Source organism: Sebastes fasciatus, chromosome 1 (genome assembly GCF_043250625.1).
Source record: "Sebastes fasciatus isolate fSebFas1 chromosome 1, fSebFas1.pri, whole genome shotgun sequence".
NCBI lineage: Eukaryota > Metazoa > Chordata > Actinopteri > Perciformes > Sebastidae > Sebastes > Sebastes fasciatus.
Genome location: NC_133795.1, coordinates 30,786,865 through 30,800,466, shown reverse-complemented (window position 1 = coordinate 30,800,466; position 13,602 = coordinate 30,786,865). Strand labels below are relative to the sequence as shown.

The following is a 13,602-nucleotide window of genomic DNA, read 5'->3' as shown; positions in this document are numbered from 1 at the left end:
TAATCGGTTAATTTTTAACGATATTACATGCCTATTTTCTGCCACAGAAGCGCGCCATATGATCCTAATTCCTTTTCATAAATCTCAGGAAAAGCTTTCAGGAGAAAATAAATGCCTTTTTTTGTGGGAAGGAGCAAAGCCGGGATGAGAATGGTGAGCTTGGGTGCAGAATATCTCTGTGGCAAGGCTGTTCTAATCCTCTATTCTTCCTAAAAATGTAAACAAGGCGTATCCTGCAGCAGTTAATACAGCAACCTTTAACACCCGGGAGTTTCTATAGTAGACTTGTAAGCACACGAGGGAACAGCAGCCAGGGAGAGGTAATCCATAGAATTATAAATGGTGTGCAGAAAATAGAGAACCAATAGCTCTTTAATGTGCACATTTCAATTGGACTCGCTAACACGCGTGGAGGGACTCGTTTCACCGTAAAGTTCACCCTCCTTGATATCTATCATGGTCAACAACAAAGAAAAAATCAAACAGGTCCATATGACAAAGACAGGGAGGTCAGTGGAGAGGTCAGGGGCTTGATAGGGGAGTAATTTCTTGCCACTGTTGCTCAAGGGGGATCTCTTGTTGGGTCTCTAAATTATAGAGTGCGGTCTAGACCTGCTCTATATGAAAAGCGTCTCGAGATAACTTCTGTTACGATTTGATGCTTTATAAAAAAAGGAGTGTTTTAAACTATAGCAATAACCAGTAGGCGATATGAGGGTTAGTAAAATTATCAGAATACATGCCCCTTGTTAACCTGCCATCCCCCTCTCCATCCCTCTGGGACAGAGGGGTTGTGTAGTTGAATATGTTAGTCTAGTCTGCCTGACTCATTTGTCCTTTATCTGACTGAGGTTTGTGCAAATTAGAAGCTATTATGGCTGCACAATTATTTTAAATTTTTATCGAAATCGCTATATGGCCTACAGCAATTTTAAAATTGCAGGATGAGGAGGATATTGCAATATTTGTTAAAGGTAAAATGTGCTTAAAAATATAATTTTTAATTAAATATTGTGGTGCTGCAGAGATGTCCTGGCCTACACATCTACAGACAGATTAGGGCTGACCCGAATGCTTCGACCATTGCCATGGTAAGCAACCTCCAAATCAGTAGTCGAATGCTTCATATGTAATAATAATAATGTATAAATCCCCAAATATCCCATGAAATAAGGAATAATCCCACACTTTTCATATTCAACATTAATTATGATTTGTTATTATTACACGGATATCACTGCTTGTTGTGTATAGAGGTGCGTGTGTGTACAGAAGTGCGGCAGCGGCGCTGTCCCAGGCATTGAAATGGGGAGATGAAGACTGAGTGAAGAACATGTCAGCCTGCGGCGCCTTGCTGCTCCACGAAGCTTCAAATACCTTCAAATATTTCTCACCGAAACTTCAAACCCCAAAAAATGGTATACGGGACAGCCCTATACTACAGATCCCCGCAAAATTCACACCACGATCATTTTAATGATGTAAAAATAATCATAACCTCTAATATCGCAAATCATATCACAGTTGGGATATCAGTTAAACTAATCGCAATTAAATATTTTTTCAAAATCATGAAGCCCTATGGCCCTGACCACGGCTCTGAAATATCAGCAGCCTGACTGTGCTGTGTGATAAATCGCTGTCCGTGGTGCTGAAGGAGCAGACGGATTCGTAATTGTGACCTTTCCTCTGACAAAAAGAGTCATTCATGGGGCGTTTCGCTAGTCACCGGTAAACAAAGCGAACCGGGTCCAACCCCCTGTTTGAAATGAACAAATCGCCTACAGGCTATAACTCATCATAATAGCACACGTACAGGCTCACGCCCCGAGGTCAAGTCTGACCGTTTTGGAAACAAACATGAAGCGGTAGGAGGCTTGTCTTGTTGTTTTGGTATTTTGGTCCAAAACAAAAGCAGTCTGGCTTTGCTCCAGGATGCAGGTTCATTAAAGGTGTACCTCTATTATTGGCAAGGATGATTAAAGGGACTCCCAAAGACACCATGACCTATAGATGAAGAGACACTGCAGAGTCAAATCCACTGCTAAGCACTTCCTCTTGCTCATTTAAAAAAGTTAGAAAAGGAGAGGGATATAATAATCTGTGTTAACAAGTTATGTCATACTACATTACCGCCTTGAGTTAAACTCAGCCCAAGCATGCAGCTAAAAATATTCACACGGGTTTACAACAACAGCAGCCAAATGAACCATAAAATGATTTCATTTTGGACAAAGGGAAAGGAAATGATGCCTCTTCAGTGCTGGTGAGGCTCTGAAAGCTCTCGCAGCTCAAGGAGATATGGCAACAAACAATCATGGAGTAAATTACACAGGCCTGAAATATATATATATCCTAACACATCTTATCATCACATACTGCCAGTGCTATGATGCATATATGCATCAAAATGGATCTTTAATAAGCCTCGCCTGTGTACAGCTCATATGGAGCTATAGCATGTGATATCTATATGTCACCGCTTCGGAGCAGGAGAGAGAAAAATCCCATATCTTGCTTCCACGGAGGCGGCCATGATTATTTATTATTCATAGAAGCGAATCCAAAGCATGATTCATCGTGGCTGTCTTTTTCGCCTGCCAGAAGATTAGGAGGGACAATCTGGCCCCTGTGACGCCGCATTATTCCAGACAGTGAAATACTAGAGACAGCTGTGTCCCTCCACTGTGGAGCAAACACAAAGGCCGAGCCTCGGGGTAGCACGGGCTGAGTAAGGTTATTACTGCAGCGCAGTCACGGAGCGCCGCGGGGCTCCACAGGTGGCATGTGAGATGGAAAAAAACACAAGAAACTAATGATAAACACATTAATTGTTGTGTCGCACAGGTAGGGGATGTGACATATTGGTATTGTCGCTAAAATGACTCGTAGGAAAAATGGTGTTGCAGCATCTGAAGGTGCTTCAAGGTGCTAAGGAACCTGACTGTCTAACTGATGTGCAGCAAAGGTTTAGCTGTTCTGCATGTCTTCTATAATGATCCAACATTCACTGTATTACTGGTTTCAGGCCTGAATGAGTGAATCTGCTCAGACCTCCTGTGTTTGTATGTGTTGTATTTATTGCACTACTGTTGTTACCTTGCACAGTAGCTGGATTCTCACGCCGGATCACATATCAACAGAAAATCCATCTTGACAGGCTTTAAGTAATGCGTTTTTGTCCGGCAAGCCCATAGACTGTAAGTGAACATAGTCACCATGATGTCACCCATTGGTTTGTGGACTGCTGTTTTCGGCCGTCGCCATCTTGTTTTTTTGCAACCAGAAGTGACATGAGAGGGTGGAACTAAGTACAATCGAATGCTGAATAAGACATTTTTAGGTGACCAAAAAGGTTCTGATTAACTTTAAAGGAACTGAAAACACACTGTAAAAGGGTTAAAGTTATATAAGGAAAACACGGACAACTCCCAGACCGGCCGTGGTAGCCACCTGTCGATCACAAGGTAGCCACGCCCTAAAGCATACCCTGCTTTATGGTCTATTTACTCTAAATGGGATCATAATTTACTAAATGAACATCATGCTGTATTGAAGAAGACTTGAAACTAGCGACTGAGACCATAAAGTCATGTTTACAATAAATCAAGTGAGTAGTAGTCTCATTTTCTCATAGACTTCTATACAATTAGACTTCTTTTTGCAACCAGAGGAGTCGCCCCCTGCTGGCTGTTAGAAAGAATGCAAGTTTAAGGCACTTCAGCATTGGCTTCACTTTTCAGACCCGGAGGTAACCCACTGGGAAAGCCAGAGCATGAACCAATCAGCGTCCTGTGAGGAGTTTCTGGCAGCTACGGGCGTGGCTTAGGTGTGTGGGGCGCGGCGACTCAGAGGCGACAGTTCGTTCTAAACGGCTCCTGAAGAGGTTAGCGTAGATGCTGCAATAGCATCAGTTACAACAGAACTGGAGAGTATTTCTTCATTGACAGAAGAGCAAAGACCAGTACAGAAGACTTTTCTCAATGGAAAAGATGTTTTTGCTCTTCTCCTGAGTGGTTTCTGCAAGAGTTTGATTGACAGATGGTTCATCCAATCACCTGCCAAGCATTTTTTTGAAAGTGCCTGCCCATTTCCAAACAGTTCCCAATGACGGCTTCTCAGATGGTTCTGTGTAACAGACCATCTGGCAGGGTCAGGTAGCTGCACCACTGCTCCGCACTTTAGAGAAACGCCACTGATTCTTCACTACTGATGTCAAGTGAAGGCAGCATAGTAACCTACATCATGGCAGTGATATCACTAAACCTGAAGTGCAAGTCAAGTGCTCAGGGTTGAAATGCAAGTCTGAGTCGAGTTTAGACGAACTGAGTTGCGTTCTTAGTGCTCAAGTGTGTGCCTGAGTAGCTTACTGGCTTGAGTTTAAAGCTACACTAATCAGATTTATATATTAGCAATGCATCAAAAGACTGTGTAATATGACAGGGGTTGCTATTTATAACTACCACACTCTCCAGTTCCCCTCAGTTCTATGGAGCGTTTTATCATCTTTCAGCTACATATTTACGATCTGCAACTTTACTGTTTTGATTCAGTCTTACCGCTCTCCTCAACCTTGATTCTATAGAAACACAAAAGGCAGTCGCTTTCAGTGATAAACTCACTGTACTATAGGCTACCAGCCAAGCAGAAAACAGAAGACAGACAAAGGTAGTGAGTAACTGGCGAACACAGTGGAGCATTTAGCAGCTAAAGAGCCAGATATTTCCCCCGGGAGTTGGTGGAGACCAAAACATATTGGACTCAGCAGCAAAAATCGATTCTTGCTTTTAACCAAGATTATGTAATTTTTGCAAGGAGAAATAACACATTCTTTCTCTCTTACAAATGGAAAGTTGAATTCAGAATTTGTATACACTCAGACTTTGCTGCTACAACCCTACTCCGTCTGGTATGGCCAGTAGCTATCCATCCATCCATCCATCCATCAAAGGCGGGGTACACCCTGAACAGTTCGCCAGACTAAAAACTTTAGATAGATATTGCTGTGTGTCTAATATTTCTTGGACTGTTTGCTATCTTGGTGATTCTTCTCTTCTACTGTGGCACTGCATTGTAGTAGGGCTGCGAATTGGCAAGAATCTGGTGATACGATAGATATCACGATACAGGGGTTACGATTCAATATATTGCGATATATTGCGATACTGTAAGCAAGGCGATATATTTAACCTAATTTTAGGAAAATTGTCATAGTATAAAGACACACCACCATATGCATAAAATCTGAGTTTAAAAAAGTTTACTTTTTCATGCACTATGAACAGAGGGATTTGCATTTGCCTCCATCACAGTCTCTGTAACATCAAAAATCACAGCACTACTTTGAGAGGGTGCATACACTGAGAGGGTGCATCTCATCTCTCTCTACAAATGAAATAAAGTATTGACTTAGTCAATCTGTGAATGTAAACTGTCATTAATTAAAAATCAACACTGCGTGTTTGAGACTTGATACAGTATCACAAAACATAATATCACGATATTCGATATTTTTGATATTTTCTTACACCCCTAATTGTAGCCTGTCACAAATAAACGGATGAAAATGTCTTTGTCACCAACTGAATGAATGGCAAATAAAAGAAATTCAATGTGCCATTATTGAAGTTATGAAGCCTTTCTTTCAGTAATCCCTGTTAGAATACAGGATTCCTTCTGAGTTCGAGTTGTCAAACTTGTTTCAGGGGTCTTTGGTTTTTGACTCTGGTATGAAAGCTCTGCACATCTTACCAGTCAGACTTCACCTGATGTTCCCCAGCGTTTTCAGGCCCCGGAGACATTCCTTCATCAATTCAGAGCACGCCAACGTGCCCTCTTCCTCACTCTTTAATCTCTCCAAGTCTCCTCCTGCCTGCCACCCAGGTGCAGCCCAACCATCACTCAACGGCTCAAATCATCACCTCTGTCAGTTAACAACTTCTGGAAAGGAACCGTCCTCCAGCAGACGAATGTTGGGCCATCAGCGCTGCCATGATGTGAATTGTTTTTATCAACCGTCACAATGTGAGCGCTTAGTTGTCATTTCAGGGTCCCTGCAGCGTGCCTGCTTGCCTGCCGGCCTGATATTTTAAGTCCTGATCCAATCTGACGGCCGCAGCATTTCAACTCTCAGGAGACATATCTTTTTTTTTTTCTTTTTTTTGTTACAACTTCCTCTAAGAGTATCCCAGAGCTACAAGAGAGATGCAGAAAGAAAATACACACTATGAATACGTTTACACACCTGAGAAAACTTTGCATTCTGCACGCCTCCAAAGCAATCACATTCAGAAAGATGAAAACTGTGTGCATGTTTTTGTGATCATTTGAGCAGAGGGAAATTGATGAGCGGTTAGTACATGAGGTGACTGGAAATACTGTATAAGTAGAGAACTGCACACTTCTGTTTCCAGACATTATCCCTTTTGAAGGCTCCTGCTGCCACACAGAAGTGTTGGTAGGGAACAACAGCAGTGAAGGCAGTGTGTATGTTTTCTTCTCATAATGAAGGATCACAGTTCCCTTAATTGGGTAACATGATTTCAATTTCTGCACACACTGTCTCCAGCTGTCATCATCTGCAGACTATGAAGTATGCATTTCCTCTGACTAACAACACTGCAGTCTGAATGGAGAAGAAGCACTGACATCCAATAAATCATTCAAAGATGTGATTCAAGATAGTCTTCAAGAATTTAAAACTGAGATAGTTTTAAATTACCTCATAATCTACAACAAAAAACAACTGGATGCATTTTTCATTCTTCTGCTGCCTTTAAACACACCCAGAATACGTTTAAATTAGGGCTGCTTGATTTTGAAAAAAATATGGAATTGCGATTTTTTGACTGATATTGCAATTGCGATATGATTTGCGATATTAGAGGGTATGATCATTTTTACATCGTTATTCTCATTTTTATTGAAAAACATTAAAATGATTGTGGTGTGATTATTTTCCAGGATCTGTACCAAACAAAAATGTCAGTAGAATATGATGTGTAAGCCAGGACATTTCTGCAACATGACAATATTTCATTTAAAATGGTATTTTCACATACATTTCGCCTTTAACAAATATTGTAATTTCCTCCTCATCCTGCGATTTGAAAATTGCAGTAGGCCATATTGCGTTTAGGGCTGTGTGGTGACAAGAATCTGGCGATACGACCCGTATCATGTTACAGGGGTTACGATTAAATATATTGCGATACTGTAAGCAAGATGATATATTGCGATTTTTTTTTAAACTAATTTTGGGAAAACTGTCATAGGATAATATAGGATACTATTTTCGCTATTTTCTTACACCCCTAATTGCGATTTCAATAAAATGTTGATTAATTGTGTAACCCTAGTTTAAATACATATACAATATACAACATACAATACAAGATTGATGCAGGAATGAATGATTTCAAGCCGTTAATGGTAATGACAACCTGCCATTCCCAAATATAGCGTCAGAATAATGTGATAATGAGCATTTAATCATTCAATCATTCAATCTGCGTGAGGAAGACATCCTGCTGCTACAACCACGATATACAACACAGTCTCACGGGGATATCTACCTCAACAATCATTTCAATACGTATGTGTGCGTGTGTGGGTATGTGTGTGTGTGTGTGTGTGTGTGTGTGTGTGTGTGTGTGTGTGTGTGTGTGCGTGCGTGTGTGCGTGTGTGTGTGTGTGACGACAGAGTAAGCCGATAGGGGTCTTCTGCTGTCTTCATCATCACTTGAAGTCAGGTCAGATGTGTGTGGACCTCTCTCTCTCTGTTTCTATGTGTGTGCATTATGGACATGTGTGTGTGTGTGTGTGTGTGTGTGTGTGTGTGTGTGTGTGTGTGTGTGTGTGTGTGTGTGTGTGTGTGTGTGTGTGTGTGTGTATATTAGCCTTGGCCCTAATGTGCTTTACATCTAAACAATGAGAACATTTGCATTTAGAGCACTCCTAATCTCCCACTGTTAACCTCAGCCGCAGGTGCGTATCCATCAGACTGATGAATGTGTTATACTTATGGGTTCATTTTCATTTGCTGATCCAAAGCAGTGACAGTAATCACCCAGCTGCTATTCAAATCTATTCACTCGACAGAAACAACCCACAGAGACTAATTATGACTCTCATTAGATTTACAACACCTGATTTCAGCAGAGCATTAAAGACTGACTGCAAGATACACCAACCGTGATCTTCTGCTCTGAGACAGGAAACACACCAAAATCCAGCAGATCAATACCAACAGAAGAAGAAAATAATGAGGCAGTGTATAGGACCACAGAGGTGGGGTCGAGATGCATTTTCAGAAAATGATGAAGTTCCTCACGATGCTGGCAAAGGAAATGTATTGATCTTGGGCTTAATTTCAACAAGAAAGGGGTGATTTTGGCAAATCATCTGAGGACATGAGAGGCCAAGTCATCAATCTGATCCAGCCTGTTTTTTCTGCCAGGCTTTAGCCCACCTTGTTGCTCCTTTAATGGCAGCAACACACATCTGAATGATGCTGATCAGAACATTGATAGAGGGGCTACAGACTTATAGTTTGATCCCTGTCAGGAGCCTCCTTTAAGCCTCCAGTCTTGTCTGGCCAGCATCTGATGATGAGAAGTGTGAACCCCTATAGCGTTAGTGTGCACCGCCTGCATGCATGCATGGGCTGACAAAAAGGAAGGAGGTGGTTAGAGATAACTTACCCCGAGGATGACAGTGTCTTCTCCTTGAAATATTGGGATGAACTTATCTCCTCGGATAATTTCGGACTTGTTCAGAGGACGAAATCGACACAACACCTTGATATTGCATTCTGCGTTAGCATCAGCCATTGTGTGTGGAGGGAGAGGGGAAATATAGTGGACCAAAAGATAAAGATTTCTTTGTCTAAATTAAAGATTAAAAAATATATATTCCCCGTGCAACCTTTTCCTGTAAACCACCTGGACGCAGACTGGCTAAACCCACATGCAAAGCGACATCAGCAGACGATGCATTTTGGAAGAACTACCGAGTTTTAAGAAAAGACTAAAGCCTAAATTCTTGAAGAAAATGTAAAGAAAGAAGCCGTTTTGAGAGAGTTTTCTTGTTTCCAGTGTTCTCAAACGGAACTCGGGTGCAGTTTGAGTAGATGGAGAGCAGATGGAGAGTTGTAAATGGGGAGTATATTCCAACACTGGTCCGGTCGGCAGTGTGCAGGCGGCTCACAAGCGTGCCTTGCATCACTGTCACTGGAGGCGGAGCCACTCACATCCTCTCTCCTCTCATCAGCACCACTGAGCTGAGCAAAGAGAAAGAGAGGAGCTCTCACTCTGCTGCTTATTCCCCCCCCCCAACCACAACTCTACAAAAGTTCACTCTTAAAGGTCCCATATCGTGCTCATTTTCAGGTTCATATTTGTATTTTGTGTTTCTACTAGAACATGTTTACATGCTGTAATGTTCAAAAAAACTTTTATTTTCCTCGTACTGTCTGCATCAATATACCTGTATTTACCCTCCTGTCTGAAACGCTCCGTTTTAGCGCATTTTGACGGAATTGCAACAGAATTGCATTGCTAGGCAACAGCTTGGGTCCATGTGTACTTCCTGTCAGCTGATGACATTCACATACACTGCAACAGGAATAAACTTGGACCCATTTAGAATGTTTAGGTTTAAAATTGTGTCAAGGGTTTAAATATTGTATATTCGTGACATCACGAATGGGCAGAAATCCTGACAGCTTGTTTCAAATGCAGAGTTTCTGAATACGGGCTGTGTGTATTTCCCTGTGGATTGAGTGTTTCGATACTTTCACAGTATTTATATAGGACTCAAGCCTGCTTTATAATAAAAAAACATGAAAATCTCACTTTTTTATAATATGGGACCTTTAACCATTTCAAGATTCAAGCCCTTTATTGTCATTGTGTACACTGTTAAGAATTCCCCAGTAAAATAACAGTAAAGAACTGGCAGCAGGGTTGCCTTTATGTAACTGTAAAATTAACATTGTTATACTGTCGCTGAAATTTACAGCTTTGTACTGTTAATGAAAAATACTGTTTGAACTGTTTTGTTTTTTTATTAATTTCACAGTATTTTACAGTTAATTTACTGTTTAAAGATACATTATAAAGCTGTTTTTCACCTTTCTTTTACATTATCTAACTGACTTGTTTTAATGCACTATTTAGGTTGTATTTTTTACATACATTTTAATAAACATTATTTTTTGCCTAAATGAATAGACTTACAGACATAGGAATAGTCACACCAAATACAATTAAAGGCACTTGTTATAGGAAAAAGGCTATAACAGACTTGTTGACACTTTTCCCAAAATGTCTGTCTATAGCTGGTTACAAGCACAGAATGCAAACCAGAACAACATGTGAGTGAAGAACAATAAAGCTAATTCACTGATTTTACAATCATGTACAATGTACAAGCCTCACATGTGCAGATCAGGTCCCAGAATTAAAAAAAATACTGCATGAAACTGTTACTGATGATACTTTAGACAGCTGATCAGCAGTAAAGTGCTGTTTTTTAAGAATGCATTATAGTTCAGTTAAAAAACGGCCTATGAGCGTAATTTAACAGGTTTTCTTTTGTATTAACAGTAAAGCACTGCTTTTAGCAATAACAGGTTAATACTGTTGAAATCCTGCTGTAAATTAACAGCAATTGTTAACAGTGTAGTACAACGAAATTAGATTGTGACAATCCCATAGGTGCTAATGAGAAGATAATACAATAAAAAAAGAAATAGTGCAATATAAATATAAAAAAATATAAAAGATAATACAATATAAAATAAAAAAATACAATATGTATATTGTTTAGATGACAGTTTTGCCAGATTATTGCACAAAGTTTCCGTCAGATAATTATATAATTATTGCACAGCATCATATAATTATTGCACAGAGTGATCAGCATGTTATGACACATATCCGTAACAGTAGATTTAAAGTATTTACAAAATTGACACAAAAGTGACCAACGTGTTATTGCACTCATCATTAAAACTGCAGTGGGTGGAAATGGAGCAAATATGATTTTTAAAAAGTTATTCATTATTTGTTATTTAGTCTAGGTGGAGCTCAAAAAGCTGAAGGTGTTGCTTGTTGCATCTAGTGAGATGTTTTCTATAGCCAGTTTTTGAGCAGAGCATCCCCTATTTTTCTTTTTTCAGGTCTGGACCAGACTGGTCGCCATGGCAATGCTGTTTTGCATGACAAAGCTAGCTGTGTAGTCATGTCAGAATTTTTTTACCTAGAGATGTATAGGGGTACTCCATTGATGTAGCACTGCACTTTCAAGATATGAGAGATACTACTCAATTGTACCTTTCAGCTCTTACAGCAGGCTTACATTTAAAATGAATGTATTTGCATTTCATTGAGAATTGTGAAATCATCAAAGGGAAGTTATGTATGTAAGGTTATACCCAAGAAATAGACCACAATGTCCAGATAATGTGCCATAGTGCTCTGGACGCCAAAGTCATATAGGCGGCTGTGCGTCTTGTGCTGTAGATTATTGGGCCTACATATGATGCTTAATCATCTATCCAATCATGTGATTGGTTGACACTAATGATGCCACTTAAATTGTATGTATGTTAAAGGTGACAGTTTTCGTCCACACTAACTGGCAACTTGATCGCTGACGACACAGAGACACCACTAGATACCAACGTCGTTATAGTATTGGCTTACAAGCCTTGTTAGAAGTGGGAACCAAATGTCAGATATGTTCCACAGAGATAAACAAAACATTAATTTTGGACCCGTCATATTTTTAAAAATTATTTATTCACAATCGTATTCTTTTTTCTTTCTTTTTTTTAAGGAAAAGCCATACTTTTATTCAGCACCTTTCTGATGATAGAAAATATATCTGCACACTTAGTGTGCAGTATTTCACTTTATTCTAAGCTTTCAGTCTGTCAGACCTTCGTCAGAGCATACATGATTCAACAATGGACAGGCTGGTAGAAATATCCAATCCCATTCTAATCATTGGCAGTATGCAGTGCACCTGTGCACACCCTGGTGGCAGAAGCTCCACCTCTTGGGAATTGTAGTTTTAGTAGAAAACTGTGAGGCATACAAATAGATGCCATATTTATTTTACAATACAAAAAGGGGTGGAACACAGTGAATATAGAAAAAACACATATAAGGGCTATAATTCAGCACCTTTCTAAAAGCTCTGTGGAGGTATTATTTTTCATTTATTTTATTATTTTTTATTTTTTTTTAAATATTCGTCTACATAAAAATGTCAATCAATCAATCAATAAGACCTTTAAACGTAATAAATTAATTATATCTAGTAGGCTATGTTAGTGGTAGTATAGCTAGTATGTAACGTACTGAGTGTGATGTATAGTAGGTGATAATTTGAAAAACAAACGTGCATTACTCGAACATACTCTTATGTTTCATATGATATGAAAAATCAGTCCCTGCACTGTGCATGCATTTTGCTTACAATAATTTGATAATGAATCTTAGACACAAGTAGGCTAAATATGATTTCTTATAGTAGGCTAAATATGATTTAGCCTACTATAAGATATGTTTTCATGGTATGTAACAAATGTGACTTAGGGAACAGAATAATATAGTAAAACATTTTAAGAGCAGGGATTTTTTTATTTGACAGTGTTTTCAGGATTTTTCCTTAATTTGGAAAAAATAATATATTTCAATATAGTTGCTTCTCCTCCAACATAGCCTCTACTTTATTTGCAGTAGTAAATATTTTAATTGTAGCATAAATTAAGTAATCATTTATAGGCTACTACAATGTTTTCAATGTTTTTCCTATACTTTTATTTTATAATATTATGTTATTTATAATTTAAACAAGAAACAAACAGCAGTACCATGTCATACTTAATATCATTCATTTCTGTATGTACTGGAATACTTAACCACCACTTTATATAAAGTGTATTATTTGTTTTCGACAGAGTGAACCCTCCTCTTCATCACTTGTCTTTGGCCCGTTGATTGAGTTTCCTGCTCGTACCTTTAGCGCCACCGTGTGACGACTTTGCTGAAATTCAACCAAATCATTTTAGAAAAAAAAGACAGAATCATCTCAGTGCTTTAAGACTAATGAATGAACAACATGCAAAGTCTCTCCTCAGAGCTTATGAAGAACTGCACATATATGATGAAGACCCCTAGAGCTACTATGGAAGAAAACAGTCTTATTATTATTTATGTATTTATGCATTTCTTTTTTGTTCCTTGAATTATTTTCTATCCTCTTTTATTTTTGTTATTATATTATTTTTTTTATAATTTAAGTTATTTTTCCTATCCAATTGTGCCTTGTATGTTAGAAGTATTGAGTTTAGATTAAAATGCCTTAATGTTTGTAAATTAATTTACTTCAATAAAAAAAAATCGTATTGGTCGAACTCTGCGCATGCGTAAAGACGCTCTACTTTGGGAGTGTTTGATTTGTCGGTCTTGATAGGCCGTTTAACTCCCTCCCATCGGTGCAGTGAACACATCACCACCCGTTCGCCTGCGCGGTCATGAAACCAAACGTACCCTGCTGTCACATCAAGCCAGTGACGTCATCATCAAGCCT

At 39.1% G+C, this 13,602-nt stretch overlaps 1 protein-coding gene across 1 annotated transcript in view; it reads right to left on the bottom strand.

The window, feature by feature from the left end:
• Positions 1 to 9,235, bottom strand: part of kif5ab (kinesin family member 5A, b) — an 82,531-nt gene extending 73,296 nt beyond the window's left edge. Inside the window, exon 1 of the mRNA XM_074642754.1 lies at positions 8,703 to 9,235. Within this exon, the coding sequence (XP_074498855.1) occupies positions 8,703 to 8,831 (129 nt within the window). The 5' untranslated portion in view covers positions 8,832 to 9,235. The remainder of the gene's footprint in view (positions 1 to 8,702) is intronic.
• Positions 9,236 to 13,602: the final 4,367 nt, after the last annotated feature.